Source organism: Oreochromis aureus, linkage group 16 (assembly GCF_013358895.1).
Source record: "Oreochromis aureus strain Israel breed Guangdong linkage group 16, ZZ_aureus, whole genome shotgun sequence".
NCBI lineage: Eukaryota > Metazoa > Chordata > Actinopteri > Cichliformes > Cichlidae > Oreochromis > Oreochromis aureus.
In genome coordinates this window covers 14031558-14050203 of record NC_052957.1, presented here as the reverse complement: position 1 = coordinate 14050203, position 18646 = coordinate 14031558, and the positions used below count along the sequence as shown (strand labels likewise).

At 41.7% G+C, this 18646-nt stretch overlaps 1 protein-coding gene across 5 annotated transcripts in view; it reads left to right on the top strand.

Annotated features, from left to right (window-relative positions):
• Positions 1-413: 413 nt before the first annotated feature.
• Positions 414-18646, top strand: part of dip2a (disco-interacting protein 2 homolog A) — an 88082-nt gene continuing 69849 nt past the window's right edge. For 4 of the 5 annotated variants that reach the window (XM_039600194.1, XM_039600193.1, XM_031759060.2 and 1 more), the window contains exon 1: positions 414-1058. In XM_039600194.1, the coding sequence (XP_039456128.1) occupies positions 935-1058 (124 nt within the window). In that variant the 5' untranslated portion in view covers positions 414-934. The remainder of the gene's footprint in view (positions 1059-18646) is intronic. The other variant, XM_031759062.2, reaches the window with a different exon arrangement.

The window sequence follows — 18646 nt, the reverse complement described above, 5'->3', positions numbered from 1 at the left end:
ATACTGTGTGTTTTGTTTTATTAAATGTCCACATCTATCTATATATGCTACCTTATAATGCGTTATATGCCTTTTAATATAATGCTTCTATAGCTGAAAGCGCACTTGAACCGCCAGTAATTTATTTCAAGAATTCCACTCCAGCTTCCACTTTTAGCTCAGTGCATTTCTAAGTGTAACATTTACATTTCTTTCACTGCTTGAACTTTAAATCTTTAAGCGCAGACACTTAAATCAAGACTTCAGCTCCCTTCAGCACATGTTCCACCTCTTCACAAAGCTTCCTCAAAATTAGCTGTTTTTTTGTTTGTTTTTTTATGCATGAAAAAGAAAAACAACATTCGGAAATGAAACACACTACAAAAGAAATCCAGTAAAGGTAGAGGTCATAATGTGTACCACGAAACCGCTGGGTGACAGCAGGAGGCAGGCGAGCTGTACGCGGAGGAGCAGGCGGCGCACAAGCATGCACTGTGCAAGCGCACGAGTGGGGGCCTCGTGAACGCGCACGGTTGGGGCTGCTGTTGCTATGATGCAATGGCGACTGCGCCGTGGGAAGCGAGCGAGGAGTTGAATGAGTTCCCTCCACAGTTGAGGACAGGCAGCCGCCGACAGTGCCGAGGAGGGACAGACTAGAGGCTGGGAGACGCTGGCAAGGCCCTGCCCCAACACCCTACATGGAAACACGGATCCAGGTGTGTCTGCTAGCCCCGCAGCTAGCCGTGTCATGACGTTTGGAGACATTTCTCACACATCTGTGCGACGTTGCAGCCACACGGGAGAGGAGGCACCAACACCCTATTTGCTCTGAGCCTGAAACAAGTGAGGTGAGGAGGGGCTGTTGTTGTTTCATTGATAATCTTCTGGGCTTGGTCGCATTGTCCTCTCCTCACCGGGCACCAGTGGATCCGTTCGCCCTTCGTGCTGGACCACCATGGCTGAGAGGAGCTCCACCGGGCTGCTGACGATGATGTTGGAGCCCACGCCGGCTGTCGCTATGACCCTGCCTGCCGAGGTCCGGGAGAAGCTGGCGGAGCTGGAACTGGAGCTGTCGGAGGGTAAGTTGCCAACAACATGTACACAAACTAGCACAGCGAGTGGCCCGGAGCGCGCTTTACGCATTATCCACGCGTGTGACAGCAATCAGAACCACCGCCCTTTTATCTGGGTTTTGTACTCGTGTTTGAAAATATGCCAGCATCACCAGAAAAAAACAATCCAAGGAGTCTTGCATCAAACTGAACTTCTGCCTTAGTTTGGCTGGTGACTACTGCTCAGGGACGGGTCACATTAAACCAGACCGGACAGCGTTTTGTTTCCCTAATAATAAAGGCAGTGCCGAAGTTTTTAAATACCACACAGTTACGACTCCAAGTATTTGATCGGGTGGCTCTGTCCTAACAGATGCACCGACACACCCATGATACTGATATGTGAGAGCATAACACCAAAGGGTCTGAGGAAAGATTTGAAAAGGTTTAGAAAAAGTAAGTTACAGAGTCAGAGGCCTCACTTAAGACCCTGACTCTAACAAGCCGGCCAATTTATTCAAATATGTGCCAATAAGTGTAATGAAGGGGAAAAGTAAGAATGTGGGTGATTTTGTTTTGTGGATATTGCTCCTTGTTCATTTGCTTGTTTTATGACTGTGCTTAAGTCGCACTTGTAGGCGTGTCTTCTGTTTGACGCTATATTAGTTCTTAATTATAAACCCAAGTAAAGGAAAAGTTAGAACAAGCTAAAATCTCATCATTTGCTCAATTATTTTGGTTTTATATTTTACTTTTAGGTGATTTTCTATGGATCTTTTTTGTTTTTTAATCTTTTAGACCAATCATGATGGTTTTCGTTCTTTGTTGGTTGCTTGCACATACTTATAAAAGTTAAGGTTTCTGCAGCACAGAGTAAATTCCTTGACTGTAACAGTTATAACAGTCTCCGATAAAGAGGTAGTAATGTGTTTTTTATTGGCGGTTATGTGCATAAAAATTTAATTTCACTACTAGTGAAGCGAGTTAAAGAAACTTTAAATGTTCCAGCTTGAAATTTGCTTGATATTTTCTGTAAACAGCTCCTAAACCTCCTCATATTTGGTGATCATTACACTGAAGTATTGGCACGTAGCTCGGCACAGAGTAAATAAAGATGGGCTTATATTCATGTGCAGTGCTTTTGATGAAAAAGACTCTTGTTCTCACTAACAGTTTCCATTGTTTCCTGTTAATTCAATGAGACTCATTGTTGAACTCCACTTCTTTATTTCTCACATGGCGAAATTAGCCGAGCTGCAGCAAAGTCTGACTAATTAATGACCTACTTCAAGTCTGATTAGATTTGGAATTTGACCCCAGGGTGGGACCTCTTTTCCCATCAACTCTGGAGAAGATGTTAACTCTACAAACTTGAAAAAAAAAAATAGCATGAAGTAAAAGAAAACCCACTGATCTGAAAGTCAAAAGTCAAAATCTGGATTGAGTCTTCTCTTCCTGTGTGTCGTGCAGCAGCATCACGCCGGGTTCAGGAGTACACCCGAGGTGCATGCTTTGATAAGCACATTAACTGCCACCCAAACCCTCTAATGGGATAGACATGTTTTCAGGAGCAGCCACCAACTAATCTATATCTGTCCAGTTTCCTCTTCCTGCTCTCCAAATGTCACATCCTGCCATGTTGAAGCTCTGATAGCTCTATCTCCTCTAGCTTCTCTTCCACTGATACACGCTGTTGTCTCTCCCGGTCCCCCGACCCGCTCAGTCTCACTTTCTCTCCTCACCTCTGTATTTTCTCTATTTTCTCTCACATCAAAGAAAAGGGAATGCCATTTATTTTTCCCCTGCTCTCTGCATATCCCTGTGTGCTGCTGTGAACTTTTCACCTTGTGATGTTGCTCCTCAGTCACCTCCCCTCTGCCATCCTGGCTCAGGGCTCAGTAAATGACTCATTTTATGAGAAGTAGATGAGAACTTGAGAGTCGTTACAGGTTTTCTATCCTTTTCATTGAGCTCTTCTCTCTGGGACTTCACATGAGGCATGTCTATGTCTGTTGGAGAGACGCATCTTGATGTTTAGTTTTTTTTTTTGTTTTTTTTACTATGCATGAGCATGCCAACAGTTGTGTGTGTCCTTGTGAGGGAGAGGGAGCACTAGCATTGTATAATTCATGAAGCTGAATAGATGCATCATGTATGTTTTCTTAAGCAGTTTGTCTGCAGCTAGCTGTTGGGATAGCATGAGATGATATTCCAGTGTCAGCAGCTTAGGCCTGCTGATGTGTGAAATAAACAATCTGTGCACTCTGATTGTGGTTATAATACAAAACTGTTTTCTCCAGAGATGCATTGATTCTCGTATTTTCAAATCTCGTATTTGGATCACAGTGAGTACGTGTTCAGAAATGCTTGATTTCACTCTGCTGGTGTCCTCAGCCGATTTTGTTTTTCATGGAAAATGTCGCCTAAGTAACTCTTTCTCTGTCCCTTTAATATTGCGAATATGCAGCGTACTTCAGCGATGTTTCCTTATTCAGAAGGCCCATATATTTTAATAATTAGAAAATGCTCTGCAGTGCAGACTTGAGGCTTCTCCGCTGGAGCAGGATAAGTGAGCACACTGACTTACTTAAACTCTGAATAAAATGTGAAAGTGGTTTAAAGTCAGTAAAAGTGCGATTCTTAGCATTCCTCCATGAAATTCATGACTAAACAGGTGACTTTCAAAGCTAAAAGCATCTCCAGCAATATAGCTGCTGGTAGCCAGATGTTGGTACTTTAAAGCCAGATCCAGATTGGTTGCTGCTATTTCTGCTCTTTCTCACATGTAGACCTCAGACAGATACACGGGAGTCCACACTGGATATTTTCCACAGTTGTTCTATCACAAGTGTAGCACACAGCAGGAAATAGTCTGATCTTGACGCGTTTCTGAGGGAGCTGCCTGGTTAGAGTGCAGGGGAGGTATCATACACGATGCCCACACGCTTGCTGTCTATATAACAGAACGCTTACCCCCTCCTTTCTCACGTGGGCTCTTTTGCCTATCACAGAATTCGTAGTAGCGAGAGAAGTTCAGCTAATGTGTTCTCTGAAAGGTTCAGGCTTTGTTGCATGTGTGAAAACGGCTCTACAGAGATAAGTGTGGTGTCATCAGACTTTCCAACTTGTATCTAACTTGCAGTACGAAGCTGATTGAGAAACTGTGTTTTGTTTTTGGCCTTCAGTCTTTATGTAGGCTGGCTTTGTGAGACACGTAGCTTTTTCAAAAGTGCTGCTTCTCCTCCCACCAAATTCTACACATCATTAAAACGGACCTATGTTGTTTCTCCGCTGACCTGGATGCAGATCAGTAGCCAAGAGATGGGGCTTAAAGGAGGGCAAGAAGACGAATGATCCCCATTATCTCCTGCAGGGAGGAAAGAGGGAGAAAGACGTGTCTGCTGAGTAATTCATAGGCTCACTCTATCATTCCCTGCTTTTCTGCCCTCCTCCTCTGTTTGCTCTCTAAACCCTTTGATTACGAAGTCTTTTTTAGTCCAGTGCTTGGTGGTGTTTGTTGGGAAACTGCCAAAGTCTTGGTTGGTCATTGTGCTTTCCTTGCCTGCTCCCTTTCAGTAAACATTTACAGACGTGCATGGCAAGTTTTGCTGGTAGTTTAAATGTCGTCTTGCTTCTTTTATAAGTGTTTAGATTCATTGAAACCTTGTAGAAGTTTTGAGGTGTTTGGAAGATCCAGCAGCGCAAGTGTGACTAATGCTTTCTGCAAACACACAATTAAAAAAAAAAAAAGTGTTTATCACAGTTCAGCAAAGCATGGTTTTGTTTTAATTTGTTCTACCTTTTACCCATATTCTAGTTTCAGTCGCTGTCCTGACCCAATTACCCCTGAAGATCATAAAAGATTAACGATTTATTCAGTCATTTAGATAAGAGGAAACTTTAGCCTCGCAGGTAAAGAGGTGATCAGGCACTGCCCTGTCAAGTAGTAAAGAAGTAATGAGCTGGTGACGATTAAGCTCACACTTGCCTGTCAACCTCTGGCACAGGCAAAGGCTTGCTGGTGTAATAACCAGTCGTTTGCATCTAATCGCTGCTAATGGATAAAAACCTTTACTTTGTCACCATTCCTCCCTCAAAATATGCCTTAAAGAAAGGCTGCACAATTAATCATTTTCAATTTTGCCTCTCTACAGTCTCATTTTTACCTGACAATTCTGCCACTTGTGCTGCAGAGCGGGGATGCACTGCGTCAAAACAAGCAGCAGTAAATTTTCTGTAAACAGTAATGGCAAGACCGCATTACAGCACTTGACAGAGTGGAAACAGCCAGAGAGGACAGAGGCGAAACAAATGTGTCTGCGATGGAGAACAAAACGAGCCACAGAAAGTTGCTGTTGTGAGAGATTTTTCCAATTTCCCAGATGATTGTAGCCGTCAAAAGCACACATTGTAACTACACTGAGATACATGTTCAAGGAAACTAGCTGAGAGTTGGTCAGCTGGGACGGGCTCCAGCCTCCGTCTGCAACTCTCACTTGGATAAGTGGTTAAGGAAATGGACGGATGGATTACAGTTATGGCTTTCGGCATTTATGAAACGATAAAAATGAGATAAAACAATTATTTTCTGCATTCTTTTCTTTGCAGCGGTTTCATCTTTCTCTAAACACCCCCTCAAACTATCTCCCCTACTGGCTGTGGTAGGTTTAATTTAGCTTGAGACAACAAGACGGGACGAGAAGTCCAGTAAGGAGCAAAATCGCAGTAACTGTGGAGCAAAATAATTGCGACGAGCATTTTTTTTTTTTTTTTTTTTTGCCATAATTGGGCAGCTCTACAGTAGCATACCATAAGGCGTCTGAATAGATCGTGGTGAAAAGCCTGGATACTGGATGTGGAGAGTGAGTAGCTTTGGTGGCCAGCACTTTTGTAAAACAGAACCTCTTTGGAAACTATGAGTGTACAGGAAACCCCTGTGAGCTGGCTCTGAGGTTTTGTTAACGAAAGACCACTCACTGAGGGGTGAGCCCACTTAATTCTCCTGAGTCACGGCTTACTGTGGTCACTTGTGGTCCCGCCGCCCGACTCATGAAGAAAGAAACATGGAGTTCAGCCTATTGTTGAGCAGAACCAAACATCAGATAAATATGGGATCACGCTGTATGCTAAGAGCTTTGAGAACATGTAGGATTTGGGGCGATTAGAGGGCTTTGTACACGGTTCCCGGTTTGCTCTGTAATAGGATCCAAAGGAGAAAAATGTTGAGCTTTGGAGCGATCTAGCAGGTTGCGGTAGCTGCTCCAAAGTCCAGCTCGCGGATGGAGAGGCAGCTTTGCTTTAGCTGTGCCCCTGCCGTGGTGGAACGTGGAACGTGGTGGGTCATAAATATTTCACGGGTGTGCCTCAGAGCACAGCAGAGCTTCGGATTCTCCCGCTGCTCTTATGTACAGACCCGCCTGCTTATGCCAGTCTGTGCGCATGTTTGCTCTTGGTTTGTGTCTCTGAATGCTTTGTCGAGGTGGTCCTTTCCATTTATGGGATGCAAAACCACATAGCTGTGTTTTTCATTTAAACCAGCAATGATCCACAGAAGCAGCTATTGTCATACCAGTCTGCTTTGTTCCTCTCTACTGTAGGTCCTTTTTTTTTTTTTTTTAAATACGTCTCAACATCCTGACTCTTGTCTTTTATGGGAGTTCTGAATATTTAATAGATGTAGTTTGTGAATGTAATATCTAAAATATGACCTTTTCCTCCATTTGTTTTTTCAGCTGTGGATGAGTGTACGTTGTTAAATTTTCAGCAGCTCTGTAATCTTGGTGTCACTCTGTGTTAGAGTTATAATACTTTCAGTTTCTATAAGTGCAACTGATGTTTATTAATAACAGTCTGTACAATTTTAATACATGTTAATATTGTGAAGTTTTACCATTCATTCTTTTAAATTCCCTGCTGTTTTGCATCTCTGTGAAAGGATTGTGACAGATTTTGTCTTAGATGGATTTTAAAGTTTGTTTTGATGCTCAGATAATACACAACTGCTTCTCTCTCTGTCTCTGAATGCATTCAGCAAATATCTCAGTGAGACATTTGATTCTTGTAATGGATTTAACCATAAAATGACACTCACTTACTGGTGCTGTCTCAACAGTGTTTTATTGCTTGTGGTTGAAACTCATGGCAGAAAGTGCTGATTTTGGTCACGCTGTGAAACCCATCTTCTGTATGGAGCTCTCAACATACATCAGCGTCCAATGCATGTTGTGATTAAGATCAAATGACTGTAGACTTGTTTTAATTAACATAAAACTAAATTGATGAGTGTTTTTTGCAGTTTTATAGAAACGCAACGCTTAATCAGAGATTAAGTGCCAATCAGCAGCCAAAATGAGAAGCAAATGAGCCCATTTAGTTGTTGCATTGGCACATGGGCACAGTTAAGGCTCATGAAGGTTTAACTGTAGTGTGGCATGCATGTCTGCTTGCTATTGTTGCAAAGAATTATGTAAGTGTACTTGTCATATTCAGCACTCTGGTATGATGAAGCAGTGACCTTGATTATGTCTGCAGTGCACTGTGGATTGTGGATTGTTTAACTTTTTGCATGCATACTAGAAGTATAAGTTACGGGCTGGGCTAACGCCTATTTTAATCCAAACATGCTATTTTAAGTGTATTTGTAATCATATTTAACCGTATATGTTTTTTTCCCAGTGACAGTGGCAATGAAAAAAATGGTTCTTTCTCCATTCATCCATTCATTTAGAAAGCTCGGATAACTGACTGAAAGCATTACTAAGATGACTGATGAGACTTGGTTCCAGAAGGACTTTCTAGCATTTCTTGTGGGTATATATCAGATTATGAAGCCAAAAAAAGTTAATTAAAGAGCCAAATCATTGGACCTTTGCACTGGTCAGGGCTCATTAATTATTATAAAGTAGAGGCTGTGCTATACTTACATTGGTAAGTGCTGGCAGCTCAGCTGGCTGCTACTGCATGTGCTGCATACAGTATAATGTATGTTTCCCTGTGTTTTTATGTTCGCTTGAGTGTCCTGCTTTTGTGTTCTCTTGTATATCGCATCTCTGTGCACTAAGATGATTGGGGTTTTTTTTGGGTTTTTTTCCTGTCTAATTCCACTAAATGGTAAATGGTAAATGGCCTGTATTTATATAGCGCTTTTCTAGTCCCTAAGGACCCCAAAGCGCTTTACATATCCAGTCATTCACCCATTCACACACACATTCACACACTGGTGATGGCAAGCTACGTTGTAGCCACAGCCACCCTGGGGCGAACTGACAGCTACCTACATAGCTGTGTGCAATGGTGCCAGCCTCCAGCTATGACACCATCCTGTCTATCCCTTCCACTGAGCTCTGTTGTCGGCCAAAGAAGCGCTGCTCACTGTTAAAATACAAATAGATACAAAGGTGTGTTCTTTTTTTTGCACCTTAAGTTCAGAATGGCTTCCTTTGTTTAATGTGTGGCAGATATTGTGTCTTTGGTGCTATCGGTGACTCAGTGTATGTGTCCTTGCTGCTGAAGAAATGGCATGTGCAATAGAAAGCATGGCTGTGCGGCAGGCACTGGTGCCAGGGAGATCTGCTGACCAAACAAGCTGCATGCCTTACTTCAAGGACACGTTGCAATTTTCACGCTCTGTCCACTGGATTCTTCTGCCCCAAAAGGCTTTCGTTATGCCTCAATCAGCTTTCTGGTGTAAATTCTTTCCTGCCAGTTCACCTGTCTGTATGTGGGTGTGCTTGATTACTGCCAAAGGCACGGGCTTCACATTAGGGGTAGAAACCAGCTAAGGACAGAAAGTGGGATAATCGCAGCGTGTTCTCATCGGGTGGCTTTTATCTCCCTAAATGCTGTAAATTAAACTTCCAAAAGATAATGAATTTTCCCTCCGCAAGAACACAGTGTCCACAACACTTTTACTGCAGTGTTTTCAAAGTGCAAAGTGAATTGCTTACAGAGTATTGAAGGGTGTGCAGGCGTGAGGTTAGTGAGCTGTGCAGAAAGCCTTCCCACTGTATAAAGTTATTCAGAGCCCAAGGTGAAATCATCAGTTCATCCACACAGCCTTTCATCACTCTTGCTGTTTTATTTGATCAGAATTCTTCGTGCTTAATATTTGACTTCTGCATTTGCAGCTGAATATATTCACAACACGTTTCCAGACATCAGAGCTGTACTTACCGTGCACCCTTTCATGCATAGATTCATTGTGTAACATCAGCTGCTTCTGTTAAAATCTTCTGACAGAGCGTCAACACCACTACATCTCATCCACTGCACTCATTAAGGCCTTTATGAAGATGTAAGATAATAAGTAGAGTATTTCAGGTGATATTTTATTCACAGGATAATAAGGAGTGGAACTGTCTTGTGTGGAAGCACCTTTTCTTTTGTGATTGTTTTAAATCAGCCGGTGTTTAAAATTCCACGTTCAAGTAAAATGTGTGACGCTAATTCACTCCAAAGATGCGTCTGGTCAGCGCTGTCGGCACGTACCAGCTTCTTTTGAGTCTTTCTGGTCGGGAGCCTGCGGAGCTCAACCTACATAGCATGACGGCACCATGTGGTGTCTCCTGAACCCCGCCAGACAGCGAGCAGACGTCAGTAACAGAAAAAAGGAAGGGTGATAAAGACCGCATGTGCTGTTGAGAAAATGTCAAATTTTCATTCTTGGTCTGTTTGTTGCAAAGACCGATGCCCAATTAGATTGCTCTGATAATAGTTTAGGATGGATTACAAAAAAACCCCAACTTTGATGTTGGAATAAAAGTTAATGAGAGCTGTCTGAAAAGTCAAAAAACAAACTCTGATTTTTCTTTTCTCGCTGTTGAGTCAATGTCTAGACCCACTCAGGTGTGATGCGCTGATCAAAGACAAACACGGCCCTTTGTAGCAGCAGCCGGCTGCATTGTGAGCCTTCCTGGTGAAAAACAAACATACAGAAAATGCCGGGAATGTGCTGTGACCTATCAACTTAACCGTGAGGAAAGGGCTTAACAAATCCCCCGACCACTGCTGGAGGGCACGGCTGCATAGAGCAAAAGAGAAGGTTAGCGTAGCAGGTTGTCCCAGCCTTTTACAAGAACAAGGCTGGTTACCCCCTCGTCTTTTCCTCATTCCCTTAGGTGTCCCTGTGGAATATAAGAGGGAAGGAACAGACAAGAAACGAGCCAGCTTGTTTCATTTCTTTTTTATTGTTGGGGCTAAAGGCAAGCTTTTTTTTTTTTTTTTTGTAAAACTTAACTTGGCAGACTCGATTCACATACCAGAAAATGTGTTTTCAGCCTGTTCGCTCCGAGCAGGCAGACAGTTTTAGGTGAGCTGTGCTGCTGTTTCTCTCCAGAGACTTCTCAGCACGTAACTGTAGCCAGAAAGAAAGCAGGGATGCAAAGCGAGGGCAAGTCAGGACTGCATTTAAAGCTCCTAAAGCATAACCGAGAAAATATGGGGACTCCTTCTGCATTTGATAATTACCGACTAGTGTCAGCAAAAGGCTGTAAATCATCTCAATAAAATCCAAGTTATTTATTTTTTTATGAGACTTTCTTTTTTTTGGCTGAAAGTTGTAATTGCTGCATTTCATCACATGGTATGTAATATCTGCTGCACGGACTCTTAAAAATAAAACCAAACAATACAATTACACTACGGCTGCTGTGGGACATGTTGTTAGCCTAGTGCCGTTATCGAAGGTTTAAACCAGTCGTAGGATAAATAACTTAATGAGCACTTGTAGCATTATGATGTACACATTTTAATCTGTTGTTTACCATGTTTCCAAGTTGTAGCATGTAAACAGGGACGGGTCTGAAGTGTGTTGGAGTTCATTCAGTTCACTTAAAGCACCTAAAGCAAATTTGGCATTGAAATAAAAGTTTCCCATCCAGTCAGACAGATGTTCTGTACTGTGACAATGTGGAGGCACAGCTGAAGTGGCTGTCAAAACATTAAAAATGTGAGGCAGGTATTTGCCAAATGCTGATAACGCCTCTTCAGATAGGACAAGGAAAATCATGTGAGATTGTAATAAAAGCCCTGGGGCTACCAGACTCTTTTGTAAAGGAAAACAAAGGCAAACTCAAGGTTTTCACAGGGCTTAGGTGCTCTCAGGATCTTGGGGTTAAAATAATTCAAAATACATGTCAGTTTGTTTTTTTTTCTTTTTTTCACATTTTAATTATTAAAAAAAAATAATTAAAAAAAAGCTCTGACACTTCTTGTGCTTGTGGATAAATTCTGTTAATCTCACAAAATAACATGTTTGAGATTTTCACAGTATCTTTTGTCCTGTCTCCCTCCACTCACCCTGAACTGCAGGAGGTTTCTTCCTGTTAAAAAGGAGTTTTTCTTTACCACTGTCGCCACGTTGTTGCTCATAGGAGGACGTCTGATTGTTGGAGTTTTCTCTCTATTATTGTTGGGTCTTTGCCTTATAATTTAAAGTGCCTCGAGGTGACTGTTGTTGTGATTTAGCACTTTATAAATAAAATTGAACTGAAGATGTAAATATACATCAACGCAACATTAAAACCATCAACCTAACAATTTGTTTTGAGACATGGACAGGTGTCTTATCTGGGGTTGCCTGATTGTGTGTGACACCAGATAACATGGCAGTGGATCCTCTTCATGCTTTGGTAAATTGCAGGATCGGCCTTCTTAAGGACATATATGCATGTTTAATGTGAGTTTGGAGGCTGGAGCAAAGCCTGTGACTTTGTTGTCCTCCTGGAGATGTACTTGGGATACACTCCTGCCATTGGGAAGGGCATTTCCATGGGGGTTTTTGGTTTGCCACATGTTTAACTGTGTCAAAGTAATCTCCACATTAATTATCCACATACCATTGTTTTGTAACACAATAGTTTTTTGTAAAAAAAATAAAATAAAAAAATGTAAAAAAATAAATCAAATTTGAAGCTTAGCTGCCCTCTAACAAGCTTACAAGTAGTTACAATAGTAACCCATCTACATTCTAGCGTTTAAGATCGACCATAGTCCTCTTTCCATATGAATTGGTGACAGACACATGAGTCTGAACCAAAGGGAACATTTCTGGATTTATAAATCACAGGCCACTAAATACTCCCGTTCCCCACCCGCCCTTTGCTTTTTCTTTTTTTTAATAAACCTTATTTGCCTTTGCATTCCTGTTGTCTGTGGCTGCTGCTGCTGTGTGTTTGATGAATGTTTTGGGCTTGGTATTGATATTTTTCTGGGCTCCTGCATGTGCCCAGGTTTTGAAGATTGGTGGAGCTTCACAGGTGGAATATTCCACTCTCACTCTAAGTGGAAGCTTTCCACAAGGTCCTCACTGGAACACCTTTAGAAAAGATCTAGTGAAACTCTATTTCACTGCCTGATAAAGGGTTGTGGGCCGAAACACTTTATTTTTAAGGTTAAACTTGACCATGCTGTGAGAATAAACTTTATTTGAAAAAAGCGAGTGCCTTGGAGTTCTTTGATGATTTAAGCTTGAAATATCTGTAGTTGTGAAATAGGCTACATTATTTATATCTTCTCTCTGTCTGCTAACGTTGTTGTTTACAGGATTTACTCCCTGCCAGAAAAAAACTATGCATCATTTATCTCTTTCTGTTGTTGTTGACACTTACCTTATTGAGTGTGTACAACTTGTTATACAAGTCGCCTGCTGTATGAGTTGAATGCACCGAGATATGTTAGATAGTGGGTGTCTATCACATAGCAATCACACATTCATTAAATCACTGATTGACGGCTCATTAAAGCCACCTCTTTGTTCTTTGTGTGTCTGCGTGTGTGCACACAAAACATTCGATCTGATATGTCGCTCAAATACCTTTTTACATTCATTCGGCTTATCGTGCTCCACAAAAACACTAGAAGGTGTTTAAAAAGGTAAGATATTATCCAAGTTGTCTGACTGGTGCTGTAACGCTCTGCTCCCCACAAACAGACCCTTTTAAATCTGGCTTAACTTTCAGTTTTCAACCTTATTGTCACCGCTTTGGTTATTTTGACCAGTAGAAATGAAAGCTGCAGCCACTAAAATGAAGCCTAAGTTATAAGAAGCTGAAAGGATAATGATTAGGTAATGACATAATAATAATAATAATAGTAATAACACTAATCGTGATTGTTGCGATGGGTTAAAAAACAATAGGGACATCTTTCCTGCTGCTGAATTAACTGACACAACCATCTGCTGCAAGCCAAACACGTCTCAGAGAGAGTCCAAGACGATGAGAGTTTTAACTCCGCGTTTAAACCTCTAAATATCAGCTTCCTCTGTTAAACACACCTCAGCTTTGAAATAACACAATAAAAGGTTGTGATAGTCAGGAACAAAACCTCTCTCCCGCCTCTTGAAAACTTCTAAAGATGAGCCAGCAAACGGTTTCTTGATCAAAGGGGAGGTGCAGCATCTTACTAAGTCCATGTTTGGCATTGTATCAACTGGGCTTATCTATGTAGTAACTCTATGTCTTTGTAACTAAACATAACAGTAGTTTTCCTGTAAATTCGCTGGGCTTTTAAAGTTTAAAAAAAAAATAGTCAGCTAGGACTTATTATCAAAGGAGGTTGCGTGCAATCTCCATTCCTGAGTAATGATGTATGAATTTGGTCTCATTCTCTGCGAGTTCAAAGTCTAAACTAATCAGTGTGATACTTTCTCTGCCACTAACAGATGTTCTACTGATACTGTGCTCACAGTGGAGCGCAGGGTTGAGGTGTTTGACTCTGAAGAACCTTTCCGAGCTGATGAATACATTTAAATGAGCAGAACTCAGGAAACACTTTGTCCATACTGAGATCATATCAGTATAGGTGCTAATGTGCGGTGGTGTGGTGTCTGGCTGCTCTCATGAAATCAAACATTCGGTGTTTGGAGTTTTGGCGATTGCCGCCACGCCCTGGTAATATTGAATAACCTCTCCTCGGTGTTACGTGTGGAATCCCAGGCACTTTGGGGTGAACAATGGCACGGATACAACTTTAAGCTGACTCGTAATCTAATATAACACACACATATACACACACGTCATTACTCACAACATTCCTGACATAGAGGTCTCAGTCCTCAGCAGACTGTGGGTAATGCTCACGGCTGCCGTCCTATAACACGTTTGTGCGACTCGCCCCGCGATGACAGGTGAAGCTCAGTTGTTACATTTTGATTCTCATATGTCTGGTCTCCATTAACGGCACTCCCTCTGCTTTGTCCACTTTGACTGTTGGCCAAGAAACTAATTACACAACCCCATATGAGGCACCCCGATTCCCCTCTCTTTTACAGCTGCAGTTTACTTGTCTATTATTAAAATTTTTAGCTGTGTGCTCTCAGATGCTGCACAGATGTCGTGGTTGCTAGACATTACACGTACTTACATCAGTACCTTTTACCCAATCAAGCTTTGTAACGAACATGTTGCTGCATTGCAGTTTTTTTCTGTAGTTTTTTGTGCTTTAAAGCTGCTTAAATCCTTGTCTTAACTTCTCTAAGTCATAAGAATCAAACAGGTGTTGGATTAGCTATTTCACGTCGTTGGCTTTATTCTGTCTGCCATTAGCAAAGCGAATCTTAAGTCTCCACTGCCAACAAGTGGCAGATATCTGCTGGCAGGCTCTGCTTGTATGTGAAGCCCCTGACGACACCATTTGTGTGGTATGTGAGCGAGTAAGCCATATGACCTGAAAATCAGACAGCTAACCCATGACAGAATTGCTGCTGCTGCTGCTGCTTTCCTTGTCCCCTCCTTGTTATCTAATTTGATAAGTCAAACTAAATTTGATTTTACTGCTGTGAGGCTGGGTCTATATTTAGCCAGCGGGACATTAAATCACAATACTCTTCCAACCAGGTGACTTTACTTGATGCAGAAAGAGTATATATAGTATTTATAGTGAATCGTGAACCTTTATTTAGTTTTCAGTATTTCTTTTAAAAAATGTGGTTTACTCTTACTTAGTTTCCAGAGTTGGTCTTCTGGTTTCAGCGTTTTGTTTCGGAACAAAGGGGGAATTTCTGGTGGTTATCACAGGGAAATTTTAAGAAGTTCAGAATAGGTATTACATTACAAACCCAGCAGCTGACTCAGTCATGTAGGCATCACTGTCTCTATAGTTTTACTTACATTTCACCAGTCTAGTTTTTATTTTTATCCCAGACTGGAAAAAAACAGCTTCTTCCACACCTAGTTTTAGTTAACTCGAGACACATTTCTGCACAGCTGCCATCCAAACAGGGGGAATTTACACCACAAGGTCTGCTTCAGTGGGAGGATCATGCCAACTATATCCCTGATGAATTATGCAGTTCCTGCTGGTTCTCAACTTGTGCACCTCCTCGAGTTATCCCTTTAACAGTCCTGCTTTTTTATTGTAAATGTTTTAATGTGCTAGTTTTGCCCCTTTTTGTGTTGTGTACTGTAAGCAGTCATAGATATTCAGTAATCGTCATATTGACCAAGAAAATGTCTGAAAATGTGGAAGAAGTCACTGAGGGAAGATGATTTCTATTTAAAGGTGACCTTTAATTCCAGACATGCAGTTTGGTCTGGTTTTCTGACCTTAAATCCACTCCATCCAAGTTGAATCTATAAAGAGGGTTGTATTTTAATGTTTGTGTTCAAACAGTCAACTGGAAAATTAAAAAAGAGAAGCGGGGAAAATCACAAGACCTGCATTTACATTTTCCCTATACAGAAAGGACCCAGTGAAAAAGTGCATTTGGTAGAGTATTGCATCTGAACTGTAATATTAGTACTCTTAATAACAATGTATGCTCATACTAAACATGGCCAAAGTTTCAAATAGTTAAGTCTGCATAAATGAGGCACAAGTTCAAGCTTACAACTGCTCTAAGCACTTGGTTTCTGACTTTTTTTTCTACTTGTGGCTCTGTATGCTGTTAGTGAGGACGAACATCCTTAATATGGCAGTCTGAGGCATGAGGCTCTGGCTGTGAGCGCAGAGAATTCAGTTTACAATGGGCAGCCCATCAGAAGAAAGGAGAGAGTAAAGGGAGAGTAGCTGAAACTCCTTCTGTCAGGCTGTGCATGAACTGAGAGTCTGCACCAAGGCCCGTATAAGATAAATAAGCATTATTTTGAACTGTCAGTCATGCAAATTTACTCTAATAGAGTCCAAGAATAAAAAAATGTGCATTTGGATATGAACATAATGTAGCCCCATTAATCACTGCATGTACTGGTGCATACAGTAGTAAAAACATCATCAGTAGTGGCTAGATCTTTTTTTTTTCTATTAAGCAAAGGATCTAAACTTTCAAAAAGATAACTGGAGCATCTAAATCTACTCCATGGATCATCTCTTTAATCCTCTGTAAAGAATCGTGAAGTATTCTCTACAGGCCCCAGCAGGGTCCTCCTTAAGGCCTTGACCCCCGACCCGCTGTCACTGATGCCGCATCAGGATGAGTGTTTTATCCCCTGCAGGTTACAGAAGATAAATGATAAAGGCTAACACAAAAATTCAGCTGAGCTACCATCAATCTGCAGTTTTCTGTGGGGTGAAAGGAACTGGCTGCAGGCTGGAGACCATGTGCTCTAGGATAGTCTGGCTTCACGGTCATACGGGACCCCTGCTCTGCTCTTTTTTTTTTTGTCCTCCTTATGTGTGTGTACAGATAAAAAAACACACAGACACTCTTTCCCTTGTGTCACACAGTCTGTTGGTTGATTTAGGCGTGAGTTTGGCCCCCGGCTCACATGTGTATAAGTGCAAAAGCAGACCCTGTACTGGACGTCTTGTTTGGGTCTCTGTGGAACTGACCATTTATTCTGGTTCTTTGCCTTTTTTTCCTCTTCTCTCCTGTGAGGTCTGGTGGAGAGCACTGGAGAGTGCTGTTCTCAGTGAAAAATGCTGTTACAAGACTTAGCCAGGAAAAGAGTTTGTTTTCGTCTTTGGAATTAGCTCTACTTGTTTTTGAAGTATCAAGTTAAACCCCACCCATAGCAATCCAATACTGGTTCCACAAATAAGGAATATTTTGTCTGGTGCAACCAACTGGTATTTATTAATTGCATTTTTTGGAGATGTTTATTTTGAAACAATATGTTACAGAAGTTCACGCATTCCTGTGGTGAGTTTGAGAATCTTTTGGCTTGATCCTGAAGATTGGCCAGTAATTCCAGAGGTTTGAATTGAACCTATTTACAGACAACAGTTGGCATATGCGTGATAATCGTAAATGGTCTCTTGCTCCAATCGTGTTCCCAGTATTTCTAAGAAGTATACACAAATATTTGTCTGTGTTTCTGTATGAAACACCATGTAATGATTTCTGGAGGGTCCCCAGTGAGGGAGAGGCTTCAGCATATTAGCAAATAGAGGCCGATTAACCTTCAGTGCTTTTAGTAGATGGTATCGGCTGGATAGTGTTACTGAGCAAAAGCCCCGTGAATGATATCACTCCAGCTGACTCTCTGCTGTGCCTTATCTTCTGCATGTCCTGGATGAACGGCGAGCAGCCCAGCCTGCGCCTTTGAATTGTGGGCGTGTGAGGAATGTGTGGTCGGACAAAAAGGCATTGGAGGGCTTTGAGGCATTTTAGAACAACCATATTATTCAGTTTTTTTTTTTTTCATGCGGCCATGAGAGGTTTAAGAGTACCTCGAGCAACTGGTGAAATAGACTCCAAGAAGTAGTCTGTTTGACAGACATGAACAAACAAGCCTCTTTGGTCGCTGCTATTCTGTTTGTTTATGTGATTTAATGCACATTATCTATCATAAATCACCGGGATTGTTTTCCTGCGAGATGTAAATTCTCAGCCTCTGAAGCTACACTTCAAGGCTCTGAGGAAACATGTTTGTCAGAGTGATCGTTTACATATGCTTCAGGAGATGTTGGGTTTCTTTGGGGCATATTGTAAGTCTGCTGTCAGTCTCTCCCTTTCTTCTCTCCCTCATGCATGCTTTAAAGAGCCGAGGCTAACCTCGGCTCACCTCAGGCTGGAATCTAGCGTATTTTTCTTTTTTCCCTGGGTTTGTTTCCTTCTCTCTGCCTGTCAGATTCCTTGCTGAGAGGCTCACTGAAGGGTGTGACTGCTGAAAATAATGCTCAAAGTTTCAGTGGGGAAGATATTCATTGAGGAGCCAGAGGATGGAGAAGCAAAGCGAAAGTCGGGATGCGGGAGTGGCAGATGGTGAGAGGGGAGACTAAAGAACTGATAGGTGGAAATAATGACCAGAAGAAAGATGAGAGTGTGAAGGCTGGAATGATAACAAACAATATCTCCTGAACTTGGTGTAGGGATCGGGATGAAACATGTAAAGAGATTTGTGATGTGTGTCCAGGAATAGATAAATTTAATTTGCCTGTCATGACAAAGTAGCCCTTTTAGTGATTTATTGATTTACAGCAATTGATCTTGAAAGGTAAGACTGTGAACATGTCTATAGATGTTCTTAAAATTTGTTAGGCCTTTTCCCAAATGATGCACACTGTTAAACACGGTTCATTTGGGTGCAGTTTACACTTTCGCCTTACGAGCAAAGGATCCCCGGTTCGATTCTGGGAGGAGACACATTACTACTCGGATTGTGTCGGGAAAGGTGTCCGGAATAAACAAACTGTCAAATCAAAAAATGTGGTGCTACCCACTATGGTGAAACCTT